The sequence below is a fragment of the Gavia stellata genome, chromosome 4, assembly GCF_030936135.1.
Source record: "Gavia stellata isolate bGavSte3 chromosome 4, bGavSte3.hap2, whole genome shotgun sequence".
NCBI classification, from domain to species: Eukaryota; Metazoa; Chordata; class Aves; order Gaviiformes; family Gaviidae; genus Gavia; species Gavia stellata.
Genome location: NC_082597.1, coordinates 44,548,987 through 44,574,441, shown reverse-complemented (window position 1 = coordinate 44,574,441; position 25,455 = coordinate 44,548,987). Strand labels below are relative to the sequence as shown.

At 39.1% G+C, this 25,455-nt stretch overlaps 1 protein-coding gene across 1 annotated transcript in view; it reads left to right on the top strand.

The window, feature by feature from the left end:
* PAWR (pro-apoptotic WT1 regulator) overlaps positions 1–25,455 on the top strand; it is an 82,171-nt gene that overhangs the window by 42,256 nt on the left and 14,460 nt on the right. The window contains exons 2-3 of the mRNA XM_059817102.1: positions 260–388; positions 23,641–23,675. Coding sequence (XP_059673085.1) covers positions 260–388; positions 23,641–23,675 — 164 coding nt within the window. The remainder of the gene's footprint in view (positions 1–259; positions 389–23,640; positions 23,676–25,455) is intronic.

Below are 25,455 nucleotides of genomic sequence, written 5' to 3'. Positions count from 1 at the left end.
TTTGTCAAGTTGGATCTTGATTTGATTATTTCTTTTTTTTGTGATCAAGAAAAAGCAGTTAGTTGTCATACTTCATTCTTGTATTGGAGATACTAATATCCATGAAAAGAAAAAACATTTAAACATTTTAATTAAACTTTTCTGAAGTATAAAATTAGTCTTTGAAAAAAATTGACTGATGCATGAACTTTATGAAATATGGGAAGCATGTGAAGCAACATACAAAGACTGTCTTGTAACTGAAAATTTTTGGTTTTAGAGCCTTGATGAATATGAAGATGATGAAGCAGGGCAGAAGGAGCGAAAGAAGGAGGATGCTATTACCCAACAGAACACGATACAAAATGAGAGTTCCAGTGCAGATACCCCTGGCTCGTACTTAATACAGGTGAGATTGTAACACTTGGCTCGTTTCGATATTTTACTTAGTTTTTAAACTCATACTATCTTCTTCTTTGTACTCCTACTTAACAGTACATTATACCCTATATAGTAACAAGAAATTCAGGAGTTGTCACATTACTAAAAACAGAGTATGAGGTTCCATTCCCAAACCTCAACACTACGGAGACCGGCTTTGGAGAACAGCATCCCTTGTTTCTGTAGGGGCTTTGAAGGTAAAGGTATTGATGTCCACCACTCATTTGATTAGAGGAAGAGAATCCTGGAGATTCAAGTGAAAAATACTTGTAGCTTTAGAAAATTCAATTAATCAGGACCTAATTTCTCTATTTAACTTATTGTCAATTAACAAACTTCTAATTACTGATTCTAATATTGAAACAAGCACACACACTTAGGGAGGACACTCCTTGCCCTCTGTGAAACCTCTTCTCCCCTTTTTATATTCTCCAGTCGACTCGCCACAGGTTATACTCAGTCCTGCAGCCATCTCCCCATCAAAACCTTGCCTATTATGCACTGTACACTCCTCCTGCATGCTATATGACCTGTGGCACATGTTCTGTCTCTTTCCTTTTGTGCCCTTAGTTTCTTCAGCCAGTCTTGTTTGTCCTTCTCTTCTGTTACCTAACAGCATGTGCAAAGCCAGCTGTACACACCGAGTCCATCTAGCTCTGCCACTTGCCTCTAACAGAGGCAATAGCACATGCATAGGGAGAAAAATATACAGAGCAAGCCAATAGTGATAATTTTCAAACCACCAGTGGGATATGCTGAACCAGAGGGGGCATCACTGAATTTAGTGGGTCTGGAGGCACTTTCCTTCTAAAATTTTGCCCAGTCTTTCGTATGCTTATGGATGCATTTAAGATTCAGATGAGCCTATGACAAAGAGGTCTACAGTTTAATTACCTGGAAAGTGAGGAACAGTCTCCTTTTGTTTAAGTTGAACCTGTTGTTTGCCATCTGTTTCTATGTGATTTCACCAAGGTGTCCCAGTGGAAGACATGGAGAACAACTGCTTCCTCTTTATGTGACTGAGTGCCACAGAGATAGCACAGCCCCTCTCAGCTGTCTCTTCTCTAGGCTGAAGAATTCTATTTTATTTATTTGTTCCTTGTACAGGAGATATTCAGTAACAGTCTGTACTTTTTCTGGTTTGAACTATATTTTATTTCGGATCAGGAAACAGAACTGAAGAGTTCAGTACAGCATGCAATTGTGGAGTGGTTTAATGGTGGTTTTTGTTTTGTTTCTTTCCTCACAATTCCTGATAGTCTGCCTGTTTGTCTGCAGCAAAGCATTGAGTTTACTTTTTTTTGATGTGTGTGTCTACTCTAACTTAACATTTTGGGGTTATCTGTGAGTGATAATCACCAACTCAGAGGCTGATGCATATGTGAAGTTAGAAGCATGTTTACCTTTTTGTCTCACTTTGTGCTTATGTACACTGAATTTCATCTCCTGTTTGACCTTCCAGCCACTCCCAATAGAGAAGTCCTGCATGTTTTCACTGTTGACCCTCATCTTTTCTGTTCTGAGTAGCATCAGTGGACACCTGCTTCTCGAAAATATTGAAAAGCAGAATCACAGAATCACTAAGGTTGGAAAGGACCTGTAAGATCATCAAGTCCAACCAAAAAAAAAAAAAACCCCAAAAAAAACCCAAACAAAAAAAAAACCCAAACCAAAAACCAACCCACCCAACACCACACAGCACCATGCCCATCAAGCCACATCCCACAATGCCACATCCACACGCTCCTTGAATACCTCCAGGGAGGGTGACTCTACCACCTCCCTGGGCAGCCTATTCCAATGTTTCACTACTCTTTCAGTAAAGAGTAAAGAGTAAAGCACAGGTCCCAGAACAGGTTCCCATGGAATTCTTTTGGGTAGTCCACTGCAAAAGCTGACCATCAAGACCCACCATTATTTTCTATCTTTTCACCAGTGATTTTTTCATGGAAGGACATTACTGCAGTGTGGCTTACTTTATTTAAGAGGCTTTGGGGAATGCTTTTTTGAAACTCAGTAGACTTCCAATCAATTTTCTCTTCTGGACATTTTTTCCCTTAAAAAGCTGTATTAGATTTGTGAAGTGTAGCTATTTTACAAATACCCTCTCTTCCACACTATTATCATATTTACTCACTTATTCCCTAATTGTTTCAGACTTAATAGCACCATTTTATTCAGTATAAATATCAAACTTACTGGTCTATAGTTCTCTAGTCTACTCTAGAATCTGCTTAAAGAGTGGTACTAGGGCAGTTTTAAGTGAGAGATTATATACGGTCTTGAGTAGCTTAGCTGTTACATTTTTCAGTAACATCAATAGTTCCTTCAAAGCTCAAGGAATAAATACCTTCTCATTCTGGCAGTTAGCTTTTTTTTTCTTTTTTAATTTTGTTGATTTGTTTTTAAGTTCTACCTTCTCATTCTGGCAATTAGCTTTTTTTTTTTCTTTTTTAATTTTGTTGATTTGTTTTTAAGTTCTACCAGTGCTTCTGTTTGAAACAGACCCTTTCACTCTTCCATGGAGACATACTCTGATGTGAGACCCTTACCATGCTATTCTATGGTGAACACCCACAAAAATATTTCTGCAGAGAAACTGTCTCTGAGCACTCCTCTTAAAACTTGATCTATTGTCTTTGCAGATTCTTTGGCAGGATTCCTCATTCTGAAATGTTCTTATACTTTTTCCAAGTTGTTGGTTAGACTCTTCCTTATTGTGTTCACTCTGTTTTCATTTCTTCAACAAATACTCCAAAAGTTGTCACTTTTCATTTCCCGTAGTTGTATTACATAATGCTTTGGCTATATTCCCATGCCCCTGTTTTTTCATCCATATTTTCTATTCTTCTTGACCAGCAATCTCAGTTTCTGTTTACCAGGCTGTCTGTATTAATTGTATCCTACATGGTTCCAAGTTTGTCACCTCCGTTTCCAAACTTCTTCGTTGACAGAGCACAGCAGGGGGGTTCTGTCACTGACAATACGGACGAGAGTCCCAGTCCTTAGATCTGGCAAAGACCCAGGATGGCACATGTACAGAACAGATGGAACCTTAGAAAGTTGTAGCTGCTAAGACTTAGTCAGTTTATTACTGACTCTGTCAACTTGCTTTTTATGAGAAGCCTTACAACTTGCACAATTTGAACAGAATTTGACGACAGTGTTCTTTCGGCTTTGATGACTTAGTTTCCCTTTTTTTCTCCTCTGTGCAACAGTTAAGCCTAATTCTGTTCTTAAAAGTAGAATTTGTTTTAGATCTAAGAATTCAGTCAATTCTAGTTGCCATTAACCAGTATCTATTCTAGTTCTATCTACTAAGGAGAATAAATACATTTCTGTAGTAACAGGCATGTTCAGTGACTTGTCCAGTCTATTATAATTTTATGAAATTTGTAAATATATAATTACTGTGATATTTATATGGGAAACAAGAGAGTTAATACTGACTTCATGTACAATGGACACGTATATTGATGAATAATGTTTTGTTTCCAATCCTTAACCTGCTTTTTCAGTTCTATTTTAACATTGTCAGAAGTTGCTGTTCTCCTTCTCATGGGCAAAATGTACAGTTTTTGAAAACTCTGGCTGAATTTGAAGTCCTTGATCCAGAGCACAGAGGTATGAGATTTGTTTAAGAACAGATCTAAAAATACACCAGACCTGAGAGTGTTCTCCCTGAAGCAGAACTATTTGACTGAAATCAGCTTCTCAATTGTTTTGTATTATAAGTATGGAAGATGATAGGTCTGGCAACATTATAAACATTGAAAAACAATTACAATCAGAACTGTTACTTAACTTTAGCAGAAGATAGTACGGAAAGCTTCATCTCACCAGGTGAATCAACACTTACTCCACTCCCAAACACAAGTGTTACATCTGGCTCTGACTTCCTTCCTTCCTTCCATTCCTCAAATTTAATGCTGCAATTCAGTGGTTTTCAGCTTGTGAGTCACAGTGCTGTGATGTGATGTACTCATTGATGTGTATGGGGGATGCAAACTGAGAGTGATTTAAGTTACATGTAATGAAGCTTAGAACTCTTACAAATTAGGTAAAAACTTGTAATGCTAAGGACAGCATAGTTAAAGTTACTACTTTAAAGTTGCTAAAGTTACTACTTTAACTAGGAATCGATGGACTCTGGTAATTATATAAATCTAGCTCTTGCTTAGCAGAGATGGTAAAATTAAAAATAGTGCCAAACTATTTGATTGCAATGTCTTGCAGTTGGACAGAAATGATATTATGTTCAGGATAATGAACATCTCTTTTCTTAATTGAAGAAGGTGTTAGTATGTACACAATATAAAGATAACTTGCATTGGAAAACCTACAAGATTTGGCTGGAAAAACGATTAGTTTACTGATGATTTTTTTTAAGTCTCTTGGAAGACTTGCTGAGTTCCAGAATGTGGAAAAATGCTACTATTGTGCTAATGCTCAAAAAAAACCCCACCAAAAACCACCATATACAAGGCCTTAAATTTTGCATCAAAGCATTGAGGTTGTGCTGATACCATCGTCAACCTGCCTCCTGGAATTCATTTGTTTGGGGAATATTTTAGGAGACCAGATGCACAAATAACGTGCCCTTCTTGGTGTAATCCTGTGGCAGTAAGGTTAACATAACTTCTGTGTCATTGTAGAAGTGATATCTGAGTATGATAGCATGTTGTGGTGTCTGTATTACTTTGTGGTGTTCTTGGAAAATTGGAGAGCAAATTGGGAAGGCTGAGAAGATTAGTCCAAAACTAACGTAAAGCCTTGCAGTGGGAGACACGTGTAGGTCCTCCATCCCTTAAAACCTTCAAATCACAACTGGCTGTTTTTCTGGAAATTATGCCATAATCACACAGAACTGCCATTCTCAATACCTTGGAAGGAGTTTGAAATCCTTTGCTTCATGTTATCTTTGGTTCCTTTCTGCTCGCATTTTATTTCAAATGTTGTAGTGTCTGTGAATGCTAGTTGTTGTGCTGTGCACTGTATGAACACACTGCAAAAAATTTCATCAGCTGTGAACAGTTTGACATTTAAGTGCAAGATAGGGGAATAGTTCAATAAATATGTATTGGCAAAAGTACCAACAAACAACAAGATACTTGAGATCTTCAGAGTTATTTTTGACATTGGCAATGGGGATAGGGTTTACTGTGTTCTGGATGTGTGTTTTTCTTCCCACTGGTGACAAAAGGGGTCTCACCTAGATGAGATGTAGGTGTCTAAAATTAGATGGGCTGAATCCTTTCCTCTCCCTGGCAAACTTGGACAAAGCATGTTAGAATGATTTTTGCTACTAACATAGCTTGGAAATAGGGATCAGTTAGAAAGAGTGTGAGATACCAATTTTTGTGCCTGTGAGCATGAAAAGGGGAAGCTCTCAAGCACTTAGATAATGAGGTTCAACCTTTGTGAAATAAATATTCTCAATCCTTCAAGTGAAAGGTAACAACGTATAAAAATGAGAGTGATTTAGAGTATCCTGCTGTAAAAAGGGAATGCTGATCATTATTATTGTCACACAGTAGCAAAATTTGTCCAGTGTATTTCTTAATTCCAAGTTAAGAAACTGCAGATTGTAACTATCACAGTTACTAATACCATTTGTGTCTGGAATGACTGCCGAAGATCTCTCTACGGTCATCTGCTAGAAACGTGCTTTTGAATTTGTATTGCTGGCATGAAACTGGTAGGGGAATGTTGCTTCTCAAGCGTTCTGAAGCCTGGGACCCCAATGGGAGACAACTCATTCTTTTTTGTTGAGCCACACCAACTGTTCTGCTGTACCTGATTGCATGTTATATACTGCTGCGAAGCCCAGGACCTCATTCAAGACCTTTGCACCCTAGTTAGAAATTGCGATCATCTTGTTCCAACCATTAATTTATTTTCTGTATGGAGTTGTAATGGGCATTTTTGGAGTGCCTGTATTGCTCTTAGGTTGTGCAGCAACAAGAAATTAAAGAAATTTTAAGATGTTGAATCTCACCATATTATTTTATACAATATACAACTTTGAAAGATACATTTGAGACAGTTAAACATCCACATGAATCACAGTCAACAGCACTAGACAGATTCGCTGGACAAAAAATGTCACTTCATTTGCAGCACTGAACCTTGTCTTTATACTATATATTGTATCATATTTTTGAAATCAATTCAAATTGTGTGCATTAGTAGAGAGGCTAAAGCTTGACCCTAGTACTGAATTCCTGTGGAGCTGTTAATCCAAGACAACGAAACGAGAAGTTGCTCTAATTTGCAACTCACAGCACTGACTTGCATACACAGTAGTATTGCCATGTCTTGGATTGCTCTCACTCCTCTCTGTAGCAGCAATGCAGGTTTTTGTTCTCTGCAAGAGATTAGCTTGTGACAGATGCTCGGATAATCATTCTGTTTAGTGTAGAAATTACCCAGTACCTTTGAAAGGATCCTTCTAGCTGGTTGGAGGTAAGGATAGGATGAAATGTCTACATAATCAGCATTTACCTAATGGTATAATTATAAAATCGTGCCACTGCAGATTGGGATCGTAGTTAACTTCAGTAGTGAATAAGTTAGATGGCTGGCGAAGTCAACTAAACTTGATGTATTATCATGACCATTTAGTTATGAATTGTGCATTTAATTGTAAGTTATCCAAGAGACTGTGAAAATTGAAGGAAAACCACATCTGATTTTTTTTTTTAACCTTTTATTGTAAAAAAGCTTAACGTTTCACCAGAACACTGCAGGCAATTTCTAAAAGGAATGTGGTCCAAAGATATTCCCCCAGAAGTGCTCTGGTGCAGTTCTGATTGCTTAAATACCATCCTTTACTTTAGATGTGACCCAACATGTTGACGTTTTCTGATGCAGTGATGTATGCCGGTGTCACAAAGCTGTAAATGGTTAATAGAGGCACCTTATAAGCTATGCTGAAAGCAGTAAATAAAATGAAATTAGGGAATAAAAGTCTCTGGTGACTTCTTAGCTGCGTGACAAACTGCGAGGAATGCAGGGAACTGAAGTATTACACGCATCTCCGTTAGGAAACAGAGCCGAAAACCTGCTTGACACAAGCTTCCCCAGAGTCTTGTACTTGAATCTTATGCCAAGAATATGCTGCCAAATAAGCTTCTCAACTTGTATTGTAGTTTATACTTGTCTATTTTGCATTTCCTGGCTTTTTATTTGGCACAGCAGTGTAATGTCATACAGCATCGTTTTGCAATTACTCTTACTATCCAAAGTATGTGCTAATGATATTCATGTCTATTCATACCCGACCACAGCTTTTCAAAGATGTTTTGCATCTAGGTTTCATGTAGTTCTTGCAAAGGAAAACTGTGTGCATATATTCAGGAGTAATAAATCATCTTACAATATAAGTATATTGTCATGATCTTACTTGGTGTTAATTTCTGTCCGCAGAGAAAATGCAGTTGTGCTACAGGGCATGCCCATATGTGTTAAGGCATGTATTTTATTTTCTATGCTATATTTCTTCAGATGTTAGGCCAAGGATTATTTTACATAATAATGTGATTATAATACTGATACTGTTTTAAAAAGTGAATAAATAAAATGGGAGTAAAATACAGAACTATGTAAATTAGGAAGAGCTGTGTTTGAGCATATGAAGTCTTAACTCTGCAAAATCAGGTTGTGAGACTCTAATATTTGACAGTTAATTACCAGATAATATTGATCTTGGGTTTTCTATTTGCAGATAAGGACATGATCCACTTCACAGAGATGGTATGAAAACAGTCATTAGTATTCGCAAAGCACTTAAGCAATAATAGTGAATGCAATAGAAAGACTAATGAGGAAATTACTGTATGTCTAAAAATGTTCCCACAAAAATGGGTTAAAAAGTATTCAAATTCAGTGTTGTTTAAGTATTAAAAGATCCCTTCATTTTTAAAATATATTTGCATGTAAAGTCAGTCTTGTGTGTGCAGTGTTTTTAAAGGAAGTTACATCAGTTGCAGGGAATTTGCTGCCCTGTACAATCCATGACATGACCCAGGTGCTTCAGGTGTTTAACTGCAATGGTTGGCATGGCTTGGGAGACCCAGATTATTCCTGTGATCTGAATAAGGAAAACAGGAACACAGGAGTTCCATCCTTCCATGATCACATATGATCCAGTCCATCACTCAAGTAGTTTCTAGCAATATGGGCATCTATTCAGAGCAGTTTGAGTATGTGAATAGCAGTAAATAAGGCATGGTGGCCACTTTGTGAAAAACAAGCAAACGCAAAATACTGAACACTGCTGACTGAGTACTCTTCTGTGTGTTCCACTGAAGAGATCCTGTTGAAAAATACGTTGTGTGATGATATCGGGAAAGGCAGCATCATGATGCATGTAGTTGTAAGAATTTGGATGAACGTTGCATATGTCAACAATGTTCTGACCTGTTCTGAACTGGTTGACTTTGCTGTCTTAATTTTCTTTAAATGCTTTTTGTCTGTATTATTGAGACTGGGAAAAAACCCACCCCAGGTAGTAACTTTTTAATTAATCCAGAAGGTAACTTCTCTGAGTTTAGGAGTAGTAATGTTGCATGGTGGTCTTGTCTGGTATAACCGGAGGCTTTAAAGACACTGAATGAATTGTTTTGCAAAAATGAGATTACTATTTTTTAGTTAAACTGTGTGTGTGTCTGTGTGTTTTTTAATAGAAACTGAGTTTTGGAACAGTGGAGTCTGGATTTCTCAGCTGAATGGGCTATGTAATAAACATTGTTGTAGCAGCATAGGTTTCTCTGCCAAAATCATCCTCCTCTCCTCTTGTGAGCAAATTTAGTATATGTGTGCCTCTGTGTAGTGCTGCTGATCCATGCATGTTCAGTGGGTTTTACGTTCCCAAAGGATCTGCACATGCTCAGCAAATCTGATTCAACTGTATTCCGTGTGCACTGTCTAATACTGCTGCTTTCAGAAAGTGCTTACAAGTGAAATCGCAGTCCCCTTTGCCCCCAAGGAATCAGGAAGCTGAGAGCTAGCAGTTACTAATGTGAGACTGAAGGGAAAGTGGGTGGCTGTAAACTGGCTACGAGCCAGGGGAAGCTGTTTTGGCTGGTGACATGTAGCCGTGAGGCTTGGAGGTTGGGCATCCCTACTTTGAGTCATCTGACTTCTCCTCCTGTAGAGAAATATTAATACATGGTTATCAACATTTGTCTTCATAACAACTGATCAAAAAGAGAAATATTTCAGTTTGTTTGTGGAAGGGATCATTAGTGTTCAGTGCCTGATCATTGTCAGCATAAATTTGATTACCTTTGACAAGCAAACTGCTTTTCTTAGAAAGAAACACAAAATGATGAACACTTTCAATGTCTGTGTTCAGTAAAGTTTAATTTAGTGGATAAGTGGTTTAAGCTTAAAAATTTGTTTCAGGAATGCATTTCACTCCCAGTAAATAAAGTTTAATGTACCCATGAAGTCTCTTATAATTAAATATTTGGTTTTGTGTGCCTATGTACACGTACAACTATTTATCACAGGATGTGCATGAAGACTGAAACTGAGTCAAGCCTGAATATGTGAAGACAAGGCGGTGTGGAGGCTTCTTACTCCTGCTCTAGATTTGTGGTTGTGCCTAGGAACTGCAGGGGCTTCAGCCCAGCCTGCTCTTTGGGTACTTTTTAAATCCTTGTGCCGACCAAGTGGGAAGCAAAGTACATGCATAATGATTTCTTTCATGTAGTATCTCTTAAGTTCAGTTGTGATCCTTCCATTAAGATTTTCTTTCCTTTGTTTACTTTTCTTCTCTTTTTTTCTCATCTACAGATGTTGCTGCTATGTACTCAGCCTATATGAGCAGGTGTTTGTTTCATTGTTGCCCTATTCCTTTCACTGTTGAGTTCATGAAGCTGTGCTCCAGAATTGCATAAGCTGGTGCATTAGCTGGTGTTACACTGGTTTGGAGCTTTTATACAGCCAGAAGGAATAGGAAGCAGTTTCTCAAATTCCCAGTTAATGTTTTGAGCAGTCAGTGGGGGCCTCATGTGAACAAATTCATTTTCTTTCTCACATGCTTTCTTTTTTTGGACTGGCATCACTTTTTAACTCAGCTAACTGAATGCTCATTTGAGAAGATGTTTTATCTCTGAAGGAGTCAATATGGAAATTCTGGTCACCTGTCAAAAATGATAATGTCTAAGCGGGTATCTTCTCCCAGTCTTCTCTTAAAATTTCTTGGGGGGGAATGTGACCCCATGGAGTATAATCATACACTATAGCTGAGGTTTCTGTGGGAAGAAGAGTCCTCTGGTAAATACAAATTTATTGAAAAAGGAAGGACTTCCTAACATACCTGCTTGTACAAATGAATGACACAGCCTGACTGGTGTCAAAAGCTACTGTAAGATATAGTAATACTCCTGATTCCTGCGCTTTTCTGTTACTCTATTTTAGAGAGAGAAATTTACTTAATGCTGTTGTCATGTCAGGAGGAAATCTGAAGCCTAGATAATGAAGTTACCAGTAATTGAGGTGTGTGCACAGAGGAGGAGGAGGACACTTCTGCAAGAACCTGCATGGACCAAGGGGATTCCTACTGAATGTGTTTGTGCAAGGTGGAGTAGGGGAGAAAAGTTACTGTTGCAGAAAGATGAACAAAAACTTAACGCAGTTCTACAGAAGTGGACACAGCAATAGTTGTCAAACGTTTTTATAACGTGGATCATACATTTGTGTTATTCATAGTAAGTTAGAGGATAACATAGTGATAGTTACTCAGATGTGCTTTTGTGTTTAGAAGCTGCATATTCCAGTTCCATAGTGGTGTGAGGATGGAGGAGGAGCCTACTTCTCTACATCCTTGTAGTCTAGTGTAATTAATGTGATGACTTAGGAGGGAGGAGGAATCCAGAATTCAGAGTTGTTTGGTGGAGACAGTCTGACTGCATTTATATTGCTAAAAAGAGCAAGATCTGGGTGTGAGCTCAACAACCACTGCACTATCACACAGCACTGGGTTTGGCCACTTGTGTAGTGCTACTGGGACTTTACTAGCCTTTACTAGCTCAGAAACAGCTGCATGTCCTTAAATCAACATACTGGGGTGTGCAACACAGACCTAGGTTTTAGGCTGTGAAAACACTGCTTTGGGCTGCAGTTCAGCCCTCACGTTGTTTCAGATGCTTTTAACTGGGGGGGAGCCCACAGGTAATTATTTCTTAGGGACATCGCATGAGACATGGAGGAGACCCACAGTCAAGTGCTTGGAGTATGGATGTGGCAATTCTGTGTCACTTGGCCTTGGAGTCATAGAGTAGCCTCCGGCTTGTCTGCTTCCATTGACTCTTTTGTTAGTAGAAGCTGTCAGGCCCATTCTGCTGGTAAGCTCACCGACAAGAACCTCTCTCCTTTCTTGGAACCAGCACCTAGTAGAGGTGGGCAGGATGGTTTATTGTTCTAAACTGGTTCCACTGAAAAAGCTGGCTGATTTTACACTAGTTATGTTTCTAGTACATAGTGTGCAAACCACACTGATCCATGACGGTCATATATTGGATATAATCACTGTCTTTCTGGTTATTTTTCCAGCTCTGCTCTGTCAGTGAGTCACCTGAGATGCAGTCAGGCTTTGTCAGCCTGATCTAATCAGCTCCTTCATAGCTTTTGTTCTGAGTGCCTAACTGCTTGTCCTGAATTTTTGTTCTGGCTCTTTGGGGTTAAACATTGCTTGGGTATAGAAATGGAGAGTAACAAATAAAGAAAAAACTCTGTTCGTACATTTTAGTGAGTATTTTCGGTTTCCTTATTTTGGGGAGCTGTTTTCTTCTTGATGACACTTGACTTCCCTGGGGGTTACTTGATTTGCCTGCAAGCATTTCTTTAATTTTTTCCTCTCACCTAATGTCCTTGATACATTTCTTCATAGGTAAGAATTAAGGATACTCACCTTCCTGTTAGACGTCTGATTTGATTCCCTAGACATTCTTGTAGTGTTTTTCCATGGCCTCCTGGCTCTGTGTAAACAAGGAGATGAGTCATAATTTCTTTGGCTTCACAGGAATACTGCATATCACTTGCACCCAGACGTTTTAGCATATCTATGTTGGTTCTTGTTTGAAGTCCTTATTAATTACGTATTAATTAAAGGTAGTAGATGAGTCTGTAAAAAATAATGTTAAGGTTCACTTAAGTAGGTGAATGGAAGTAAGGACACTTAACTTTTCCCTGACTGAAATTTGTTTTTCCAGTCTGTTTTGGGTGGTCCCCCCCCCACCCCCACCCCCCCCCCCCGGCTTTTTCCCCACTCCTTTGGAGTTTAGCCCACTACACAGGCTGATGACTAAGTGGAAATAACAATTTTCACTGTATTTCTTTCATTTTCTGTCATGTTGGTGTCTCCTTTTTCTGAGCAAATTTTAATCTGTAATTAATAATCTGGTTTATTTTGCTTTACAAGTTACATGTGATAACTCTGAAACCTCTAGGACGTTGTAAACTTACTTAAATCACATGACTATGTCAATCTATATGAAAACAATATGCTATAATCTAACAGGAGAAGATACTATATAAAATACTTACATATAAGTGTATGTAATATAAATATAAGGTCCCTGCCAACCTTAACCATTCTGTGATTCTGTGTTACTAACCTCTATTTTAAAGCTGATGTAAGAGATGCAGGTGAACTATAAGAACTAATAAACTTAAAAATCCTCCATTTGTTTGTATAAAAATACAAACAGGTTTGTAAACCATATCAGCCAAGAAGTAGTCCAGAAAGTTAGGTATTAGATTTAGTTAATTTTATTTATTAGGCAAAAAAACACCATGAACCTACATATTCTAGTGAGTTTTTCTTAATATAAAACAGTCATACCTTTGCAGCTATGGAATTATGTAAGAGCAGATAAAAACCCTTATGCCAAGATTTGTAAATTATATTAACATGATAAGAAATAAGTCTGACCTAAAATTGTGCCACAGTTAAATAATTGGTGTACCAATATAGTTGATTTTTTTCTTCACAATCAGACAGGTAATTAATACTTGGAATAACTGGATTTTATCCAGTGATGTAATTAGAGACAGATGAGGCGAGTACTGCAGAATACTTCAGGGAACATGGTACAAATATATTTCAGTAGGTCAGGATAGAATGAGCATCTATGTGGCAGACTTCAATGTTGCTGCCCATGCTGCAGCCTGGCTGGCTCTTCTTTGAGGCAGTTGAGTGCTTTTGAACCATGCTTCCCACTCGGCTGGGCTCAGAAAGGGGCGTGCCTGTGTCCGCGGGACGTGGTGCCCAGGCAGGCTGTATGTAAGAATGTTTGAGTCACGCTGCGCATGCAGATGAGGCTGGTGCTGAGCCAGAGGTCACAGGTACCTTTGGATTCTGACAGATTTTAGGAAGAGGTATTCTTTGCATGGTCATCTTCATAGCTCCTGATTTTTAGAAAACCAAAACCAGCACATAAGCAGGTTCTGTGCATGTGGATATTGGATGTGCAGTACTTCACTGAGGCTCTGCTCTGTCAGATAAAGAGAACTGAAGTGTTTTCACCTAGGACATCATTCATCTACAGTCCAGAAACACACACACATCACAGAGGATGACATGTTTTCAGATTTTCCATTTGAAAAAAGAAATTGAATAGCTTTTCTCCCCGAAGGGTTGCATAGTCAAGAGGTAGAAGAGGCTGCCTTGAACCTGTTTGAGATGCATGGACTTCATATGGGCTGCAGTGAAAGGGCCTGGGAAATTCGAAGTCAGTCTAGGGAGCTGGTAATTTGTGGTGCTGTCCTAATTTATTTTGAGGTTACTCTAGATCTGGAGAGGTGTCGTCTTTTTGGATCCTCTGTTATCGTTCTTTTTCTCTCTGTGCTCTCTCCCTCTCCCTCTCCCCACCTCCCCACCACCTTTCTCCGCACACTCTCCCCCCCCCCCCTCCCCCCCCCCCCGCTCTCTCAATACTCTGACAGATTAATTTACTTATTGAACTGACCTTTATATTTTCTCTCATGGCTTCCTTCATAAAGAAAGCAGCATCCTTGTAAAGAATGTAATGTCATTGCCTTTCCACTTTTATAAATACCTTCCTGAATTGATCAGCCAGTATTTAAGAAACATGTGACCACAGGGTATATTAACCTTAAATTTCCTCTCTTTAGCACAGGTAAAGAAACTCTATCTTCCTTTTCCCCCATGACATTTTTTTAGGTCTTGCTTGTCTATATCAACTGCTTCGCATGGAAGAGGTTGTTCTGTATTGCTGATGTGGAATTAAGTATCTGGGTGCCACAATATCAAAATAGTTCTGGCAATTGAATTTTAATCTCCAGAATATAGGAATGTCTTTTTCCTGCTCAAAGTTTTATTCTGTTATGTGTTATTCATTATGGCCTGTTTTAAAAAGATCAGTTGGACATAAATTAAACAAGGCTCTTTTAAAATGTGTTGGTTCCAACTTGACACAGTACAAATCAAAGAAAGATGAAAATACGAAAAATTTTGTCAGGCTATTTAAGAACAGTAGGTCAGCTTTTGTTTTTGTTTAATCTTAGCAGGTTCCTGTTTCAGTTTATTTTGTAACTGATTAATAGGTGGTGATAACTTCATGCTTTCTTAACAGTTTTAGAAATAAAAGCTCATTTTGAGAATGTCTGCTTATAAAAGAGATTTACTGGGTGAGTAAAGAGTGTTTAAGGTCATTTCTAGGAAATCTGCACGAGGAAAAAATAAAATGTAATGAATCTCGGAAATAGTCGTAAAAACTTGGCAGCTAGGAGAATGAGGGGAGGGGAGGGAGCCTGTCATGGTTTTGTTCATACAAGTCTTCTGTCCAAGTAGAGATCTAGAAAGTGCACAGCTACAAGGTGTGCAAGTAGTTGAATGATAGAATTGCTGCTTTAAGCTTCTTGAAATAATAGTTTCTGTGGAAGTAATTAGAGAATATTTTTCCCTCCCCAACTGGTGAAAGCATTTCCATTCAAAGTTGAATTTGTGTTGCATTACATGAAAACCATCTCTAGAAATTTTCAAATGGTTTAGAATCAGGAATGGAAGGTAAATGGTATCTCCATGACTCTGTTGCTCCTGAGAGGTGCTTGCTTCTGGGGAATTCGATGGGATGGGGAAGAGGTGTATTTCATCTTTCTTTGTCCTGCTTTTCACACCTGCAGTTATTCCTGGTTTGCATTAGGATCAGATTGCCTTTCAGTTGTCAAGCATTTAGATGTTATCTCAGTTTAATATCTGAATGAAACTGCATTGCAGAAGATATGTAACTGCCATTTCCTTAGAAATGGCAATGTAAAGTTGTACTGAATGTAAGAAGAAAGTAGATGTAGTTAATCAAGATGTGACTCATGAAGGAGACTGGAGTTAATTTGATTGGCTGGATGGAGGTAGAATCTACCTGTTCCTTGATATGTAAGAAGGCAAGAAACCCCAGTAATAGATGACCTTCCTCCATGCAGTGAAGTTGTATCTGCTCAAACCTTGAAGAAAGTATAGGAAACTTTGTAGGAAGCCCATATTTGGATTGCATATGAAAAACTAAGTTGTTTTGATAGCCTAATTTCAGTAAAAATTTAATCGTACATGTGTCAGGAATGTCATTATGTAGTCATAGTTTACACTAGTCTGTGGTTGAATTCTAACACTGCATGTATTCTCCATGCCAGTATATATACCAGTGCACCCTAGCAGCATGATTTGATCCAGGCAATTTGCTTTAATTGTTTGCAAAACTTTTAAGTAGTCTTTCATGGGATTCCAGTGAACCGTTTTCATAGTCCAGTTGACTCAGAGTTTGTACATGTTTAAAACCAATGTTTATTAGTGCATTTGTAATGGTAGGGTTGGTTTAACATCTGGAAATCTTTGTCAGACACTTGTAAACACAGACAACTCTTATTTATTTAAAGCCTGATGACCAGCTTGTTTATGTAATCTATGTATTGGCCAGATGAAATACAAAGATGAGCCAGGAGCAGAGAGGGGAGTTAGCAAAGTTTCTTACATGCTAGTTTGACAGAAATTCAACTGGCAGTAAATGGTTTCATTAATAGGAATGGTCTCAGCTGCCTTTTCTGCCCTTACACATTCTCTTTCTCTTGTTCAGCAGGTATGTGTGTTAGGCTGTGTGGTGAATCAGATGAAGGAGCTCATGTGGAATGAGACAAACCTTTGCTTTTTCCTTGGTTATTTTTACTTAGATCACACCCTGTCATGCATTAATATGTGCACACTTCAGTAGACATGATGAAAAGGGAGCATGACCAGTTTTCTGGAGCACTGCTGACGTATGTCAGTCTGCAGTGTTCTTGAACTCCCACCTGAGATGGAGCAAGAGCAAGATTACTTGATTATGCAATTTATTAGCAGTAGTATATATTGTTAAAAGGTAATACAGGTTGCCAGAGATCATGTGAAGAAGTAAAAGTAATTTTAAAGCTGTATTTTGAATACTGTATTGAAACGAGTGTTTGATTTCAACCCTGAATGAAGAACTGATGTTGTTAGATGTCTTTGACAGCAGTATTTCTTCACCAGTTTGAAGGAAACCATTAGCATAACTGTTATGGGCTACTTCTTTACTGATTGCTTTTCTGTTCAGGATTTCCCCAGACAGTAAAGAGAATTCCTTTTTTAAAGGGAGATGTTGAAATAAACTGATCTCTTCATTGCTCATAAACAATTATTTGACAAATCATTCATTTTTATAGGAATTACTATATATTTCAAACATGGGTTAAAACTCAAAGTTTAAAAATATTAAAGAATATAAGCAAGATTTATTATTAGTATTTATCTACATGCCTCATCATCTGCTTTTAGGTTAATTCTTTGCAGGAATCTTCCTCCTTTCTCCTTCCCCTTCATTTTCTGCCAACCTTCTCTTCTCCAAAAATGGTGGAGGAGATGAGAACTTAAATTCTAAGAGATGTTTGCCTCATTTTAAGAGCTTTTGAATAGTCTGACAGCTTAGATTAATTTTGATGAATAGACACATAATGCTGTTTGTACTATAACTACATATATTCCTGTTCCCAGCAACTTTTGGATAAATAACACACACAAAATACATTTCATAACATAAGAACAGAGATAAATAGTATTTCACTGGTGCTTGCATCATCACCTTAAAGAATGATTCATTTGCATTTACATTACAAATTCCAAAATAATAGTCACAATTTAACAAATCTGCAGTATTAATTTGGTTATCAGAGGAGATTGGTTTTATGCATCAGATGTGTATTTTTAACTTTTTGTTCATAGTTAGTTTTAAATGCAAAAATAAAAACCACTAATATTTGCTGTAGAAACATCCGTTACAAAGGTCTAGTTAATTGTTTTTTTTCTTTTTTAGTTTTAACAGCTGTCGTTTGTAGCAAAGGAGAGTATTTGCCATGTACTTTGTCCCTGAGCATTTGTTTGCTTTCCCAGCTTTCTTTTTCTGAAGAACTAGCTTTTCTGAATAGTACTGCCAAACTTTTACAAGTCTCCTGTTGAGGTAAATGTACAAGTCTGTGTATATAAATTGCTTTACAGCTTATATTTGCATTTACTATATGAAAAGCAAATTTGAGGGCATACGATACATACATTAAATCCCTTTGGTGTCTAGAATAGAAAACAAGCAACCAAGAACCAGATATTTCTTTGTACAAGGGTATGTGTGCTTCACTAGACTGCAATGTCACATACAAATTCTCCCTTTCTTGTGAATTCTGCCTTTCACTGTAAGCAGAGTCTTATGTTCACCAGGAAGCACGGCTATAGCCTCAAGGCTTCAGCATTTTCCTAGAAAAGAAGATTATTTAAAAAATAAAACATGAGGAAGCTTAGAGCCCAGAGTTCCTACTTCATGGGCAAGAGTTTTATCTACAGACAGTTAGGTAAAATTTTGACCCACTCACCTATGTGTCTCTCTTTCTCCATCCAAGCTTAAAAAGAGAGTTGAATCACTTGTTTGTGGTTAATGGGACACCCAGGATGTTTCTGAGACCATCACCACCAAGAACTGTGGCTGATATTGCTGATATGGCATTTCAGTTTTCATATACAGTGAATATCTATATTAACATATTAGGTGAAACTACTTGAATCTGTTCACATACATCAGAGTCAAATCACCTTGTTTGGCTGTTGCTGACTGTCTTAAAGCTAAGAATCAGGTCACAGAATCACAGAATCACTAAGGTTGGAAAAGACCTGTAAGATCATCAAGTCCAACCTAAAAAACCAAAAAAAACCAAACACCCCCCCCCCCCCCCCAAAAAAAATCAAACACAACACACCAAAAACCAACCCACCCAACACCACACAGCACCATGCCCATCAAGCCACATCCCACAATGCCACATCCACACACTTCTTGAATACCTCCAGGGAGGGTGACTCTACCACCTCCCTGGGCAGCCTATTCCAATGTTTCACTACTCTCTCAGTAAAGAACTTTTTCCTAATATCCAGCCTGAACCTCCCCTGGCGCAACTTGAGGCCATTTCCTCTAGTCCTGTCACTTGTCACTTGGGAGAAGAGACCATCACCCACCTCTCTGCAACCCCCTTTCAGGTAGTTGTAGAGAGCGATAAGGTCTCCCCTCAGCCTCCTCTTCTCCAGGCTAAACAACCCCAGTTCCCTCAGCCGCTCCTCATAAGACTTGTGCTCCAGACCCCTCACCAGCTTCGTCGCCCTTCTCTGGACACGCTCCAGAACCTCGATGTCCTTCTTGTAGTGAGGGGCCCAAAACTGAACACAGTATTCGAGGTGTGGCCTCACCAGAGCCGAGTACAGAGGCATGATCACCTCCCTGCTCCTGCTGGCCACACCATTTCTGATCCAGGCCAGGATGCTGTTGGCCTTCTTGGCCACCTGGGCACACTGCTGGCTCATCTTCAGCCCGCTGTCAATCAACACCCCCAGGTCCTTTTCTGCGGGGGAGCTTTCCAGCCACTCGACCCCAAGCCTGTAGCGTTGCCTGGGGTTGTTGTGGCCAAAGTGTAGAACCCGGCACTTGGCCTTATTGAACTTCATCCGGTTGGTCTCAGCCCATCGATCCAGCCTGTCCACATCCCTCTGCAGAGCCTTCCTACCCTCGAGCAGATCAACACTCCCTCCCAGCTTGGTGTCGTCTGCAAACTTGCTGAGGGTGCACTCTATCCCCTCATCCAGATCATCAATGAAGACGTTAAACAAGACCGGTCCCAAAACTGAGCCCTAGGGGACTCCGCTTCTGACCGGCCGCCAACTGGATTTCACCCCATTCACTACAACTCTCTGGGCTCAGCCATCCAGCCAGTTTTTTACCCAGCGAAGAGTGTACCTGTCTAAACCACGGGCCGCCAGCTTCTCCAGGAGAATACTGTGGGGAACAGTGTCAAAGGCTTTGCTGAAGTCCAGGTAGACAACATCAACAGCCTTCCCCTCATCCACTAGGCGGGTCACCTGGTCATAGAAGGAGATCAGGTTGGTCAAGCAGGACCTGCCTTTCATGAACCCGTGCTGGCTGGGCCTGATCCCTTGGTTGTCCTGCACGTGCCCTGTGAGCACCCTCAAGATGAACCTCTCCGTAACCTTCCCCGGCACCGAGGTCAGGCTGACAGGCCTGTAGTTCCCCGGATCCTCCTTCCGACCCTTCTTGTAGATGGGTGTCACGTTGGCAAGCCTCCAGTCGTCTGGGACCTCCCCCGTTAACCAGGACCTGTTAACCAGGTCGTTACAGTCCTCTGTATGTAAAGTTCAGATAGGCAAGTCCCTAGATAACAATATTAGAGGGCAGAATGAAATCCTCTGAAACTGCCAGATGTTAGGTATGTGTTCACTTAAACTCACTAAGCTCAGAGAATAATGCAGATGGAAAACTCACAGACGAGCAGAGCAGAAGCACAGAATCATTAAGGCTGGAAGGATCTCAGGAAGTCTCTAGTCCAACGCACCGCGGACAAAGCAGTGTCAACTATAGCAAATTGCTCAGGACTGTGGCCAGTTGGTTTTTTATTATCTCCATAGATAGAAACTCCGTAACCTCTCTAGGCAACCTGCTCCAGTGTTTAATCTCACAGTAAGAAAGTATTTTCTTAGATTTACGTTGAATTTCCTGTATTTCACTTTCTGTCCATTGCCTCTCATCCTTTCTCTGGGCACAATGGAGTATGGCTCCATCTCCTTTACCCTATCGTGTATTTATACGCATGGGCAAAATACCTCTTGAGCATTCTCTTCTCCAGGCTGAACATTCCCAGCACTCTCAGCTTCTCCTCAGGTGTCAGATGCTCCAAACCTTTAATCATCTGCATGGCCCTTGGCTGGAGTCTGTCCAGTATGTCTTTCCCATACTGAGAAGCCCAGAACTGGACCCAGCACTCCAGCTGTGGTCCCACCAGGGCTGAGCAGAGGGGAAGGATCACCTCCCTTGACCTGCTGGCAATGCATTCTGCAGATGCCATTGGCCTTCTTTGCTGCAAGGGCACATTGCTGGTCATGTTCAACTTGGTGTCCACCAGGACCCCCAGGTCATTTTCTGCACAGCAGCTTTCCAACCGGTCCGCAGCATGTACTGGTGCTTGGGATTATTCCTTCCCAAGAGCAAGACTTCGCATTTCCCTTTTTTTGAACTTCGTGAGGTCTCTGTTAGCCCATTTTCCAGCCTGTCAATGTCCCTCTGCATGGCGATACAGCTATCTGATATATTATAAACCGCTCATCCAAGTTTTGTGTACTCTGCAAACTTGCTGATGGTGCACTTTGTCCCATCGTCCGTGTCATTAATGAAGATGTTAAACAGTACTGGCCCCTGTATCAACCCCTGCTAGTGACTGGCATCCAGCTGGATTTCGTGCTGCTGTTGATAACCCTTTGAGCCTGGTAGTCCGGTCGCTTTTCATTGCCCCTCACAGTCTACTTACCTGGTCCATATTTCAGCAGTTTGTCTATACATATGTTATGTGGGAAGATGTTGAAAGCCTTGCTGAAATCGAGATAAATGTCACCTGCTCTCCCTTCATCCACTGAGCTGGTCATCTCCTTGTAGAAGGCTGTTAGGTCAGTCAGGCATGATTTTCCCTTCGTATATCCATGCTGATTTCACCTTCTTGTCCTTCAGGATTTGTTTTGTCACGTACTCAGGGACTGAGGTAAGGACTGACCTGTAGTTCTCTGGATCTTTCTTCTTGAAGACAGGAATGACATTTACTTCCTTCCAGTCCATGACCTTTCAAAGATAATGTACCCTTAGTAAACTTTAAAAATAGAGTTGGTACCATTTAAAATTTTGTTTCCTTGCCATTTTAGAAGTGAAATTAGGTTGCTGTTTCATAGCTATGAATTGCTACTTTTCAGATGCTGTCATCAATGATAAAATAGTTATCAGTGTTAAACCCACTTTGTGGGTTTCTTCAAATAATTCCCATGACTTAATTTTGTTGAATATTGTTCTTCTGCTTCTATTATAGAAAATGTAGCACATATTGCAGAAGTTGAAAATGTTTCATAAAATAAAATGCACTTTAAGATCAAGTTTTGTTTCTGTATATTTTTGTCAACTTTATTTTCTAAAATAAAATAATATTATTTTTATCTATTTTTTAGCTTGTGTATTTACTTACAAAGACGTTAATACACTGATCAGTGAAGGTAATGTAATGTTTTGTAAGATTTTCAGAGTGGATGGAATTTCTCTTGCATCTTGTTTTGAGAACTCAATTTATTCTTTCGTTGGCAGTTAGTGTCATAAATAGACAGAATTTGATACTTTGCCATTATTTTTTTCCAGTAAAGGCAATTGTTCAGTTCATTAAGTCCTTAAATACTCTTCCTGACTTTTTACCTAATATTTGCTGATGCTGAGGGGAGTTTTGTCTATGACTAATAAAATAATTGGTTCATGTTCTTCTTGCAACATCCTAAAAAATACTTGTGGACTTACTCTGTGTAATCTGAGCCATCATTTACTAGTTGAAACATGTCTTAATTTTTCTATGTGATCAGACCGATATTGGGAAGCTACAAACATAGCATTGTTGATGCAAATATATTGTTTCAGGTTTTCTTATTGGTACATAATGCATTGATGTTTTTCCAGGTTTTGTGTATTCCCCACTGTTCTTTTTGTTTCCATTTCCATCTTTACAGAGCCAGAATAAAAGCATAATGGATTTTTTCAAATTAAAATAAAAAACAAACCCAACAAAAAAACCCAAACCAAAACATAATCTTAGTGAAAACACCGTCTTACTGCATTCTGGGAATCTGAAAAGTAATGAAATTCTTTACCTTAAGCTAAAAGATATGATAAGACTTGTAATCTGCAAGTAGTCCATGTATGTATCTTTGAAGGGCCAGATGCATAGCTTTTGCACCATTGAACTCATATTTAAAATGTGTACTGTTTCTTAAAGTATGTTCTGTTTCTCACTATTTCAGTTGTTAATTTCCAAAGCGCAATCAAAGGAGATGCGGGTTATTCTTTAAGTTTGTAGTCAGAATGCTTTAAGCCTCTGCAGGTGCTTAGAAAGCAATGATCAAAAATCAACTTACCGTAGCTTGACAAGTCACTGTCTGACATTTGAGTGCCTGAAAAGTCCACATACAGACTTCTAGCCTACCTGCTTAACGGTAAATGCCAGGAGAACACCACTTCAGTTAGCCTGAGAGAAACTGAGGTGAACCAGGTTGCAACATCTGGGTTAGCATGGCGAAGAGCATACCATGACCCAACTGATAAGTAATAAATTGATTTGGGTCTCAACCCTGTACTACTTGCCAGCTTCAGTTTTTGGTCCATCCAGAAGGGCAGCAGTGGTGCTGAAGAATTGGAACAGTTTTGCTCTGCTGCTCTTGGACAAGTAGATGAGCAGCTATCAAAGTGCACAAGCATTTCTGTATTAGTGGTAGTGAAGGTGTATTGGTGGTAGGGTGTATACTGTTTTGGTAAGCTGCATGTTCTGGATGCTGGGAGACAGAGTAGGTGCATCCAGTTTTAAGATGTAACCAGAAGCTGTTGTTTAAGGGTTCTGAGCTGATGTTCAGAAGCAGTAACATGGTGACAATAATCCTGGTGTTCTGTCTATTCCTGACAGCAAAAGAGTGCAAAACTGAGTGCAAACCAGTAGCTGTTTGAGGCATGGGCCTCCTGCTCTTAACTGCAGGCTTCATTTTCTATGGAGCGATAAAGTATTTTGGTAGTACAAATACAAGAAAAATGTTAATTAGTTTTTCCTTTCTGTTTCTTTTAGGACTCCTCCAGGATGGTTTCAAGCAGGTACAAAAGGTATGAGATCTTTGTATGCAACAAATTTCTTTACATATATAGTTCTGCCAGAAATAAAGCTGATTAAATGGGTGTTTGTAGTAGAGGCCATCATACTGCTACTGTAGATATATAGCCTGGTTTTGGGGAAAGGACCTGAGAAATGCAGCAAACTAATCCAAACCCCTCTATTATGTCACTATTTTAAAATAAATTCAGCTAGTATTTTGCTGGGTTTTACTAGTGCAGAACAGTTTCCCAAGCAAATGTCTAACTTGACTACACATTACCTAGGAGCTAATAGTTTCACAGTTAATTTATGAACCACCATCTTCTGAAGTTTAATACAGGAAGATAGTTTTGTTGCTCTCCACAGTAATATTGAAAGAAATTTCTATGGTTTTGTCATACTGCTGCCTCAGTTGTAGGGGATACTGCCCACATGTAGCATGTTCTGTTTGTTATTTGTTTGTCTTTGAGCCAGGTGTTACCCTGGTCATTACTCAAGTTCTTCAATCAGAAAAATATTTCGGAAGCTCTTGATGCATCTGACCACTGTGTGAAATTTTTGCCCATGTGGAATTAATATTGACACAGCTATCACAATTATTAGGAAAATGTAATGGTAACATGGGGTCTAAAATAGGTCAACTGAAGCAAAGCATTTGTGTAAACATATTTTTATTTGATACATGAATGTATTCTCTTTTAGATATCCTTTACTCAAGTAAAATGTGTAGGTGGTTAGTTCATCTGTGTCTATATATCCTGGCTGTAGAAGTAAGTGCCATGGGCAGGAACATCTTTCACTAAATTATGTTGATCAAAGTCCCACCCAACCTGACCTTGAACACTTCCAATGATGGGGCATCCACAACTTCTCTGGGCAACCTGTTCCAGTGCCTCACCACCCTCATTGTAAAAAATAATAACCTATCCTGTTATGCTTTAGATTTCTTACTGTGGTGCTGTCTTTCATATTTATATTCCTGAGTTCTCATAAACCTAATTGAGTGATGCTTTTTATTGCTGTAGGGTTTTTTTTTTTTAATCACTTTGTCATTGCAGAATGGGTGGACTTATTGTCACAACCTTAATAACTATATAATTTCATGATTACTTTCTTATTAATCAAACACATTTTAGTTCAATCTCCATTTCCTCTTCAGTCCCTGTGCAGAATTTAGTTGCTATTTGTATCTGCCAAATACTTAGTGGTGTGCGTTACAGTGCTTTGTGGCTTTTCATAAACCTTATCTTTACTCTGTTCACATGCTGTATATACTCACTCACTTGCAAAAACTTGATTGTGTGTGGGGTGGTAGTAAATAGAAGTTTGCACAATCACATTCGTAGCTTATTTGAAAATAGACTAATTCTTCTGATTAGCATTGCAAAAATAGGAAACTCCAAAGCTAGAAAATGCTAAAATAAGACTTGTTTGTGCAGCCTTCATTCAGGCAGCTTTACTTATATGTGGGATGTACATTCTTTGTTTGTCAACTTTCTCATTCAGGACTGACATCACATTCAGGAGGAATCAGACTTGCTGTGAGCTGCTGTTCAATATTTTGTTATGTATGTTGCCATCTATCTTACTCATTGCATAGTCTTCAAACCTCATGTTGAAAACAAAGGATTATTTTCCTGTGAAGTCAGCACAGTGCCCAGTGCTCACAAATACTAAGTGGGTTTTAATCTAACTTAACCTCCATGAGGTATACAACGCCCACTGTGATTAGAGTTAACAGTATCTGTTGATTTTCCTCTATATTTGAAAATCTCTACCTTCCCTGAAGTA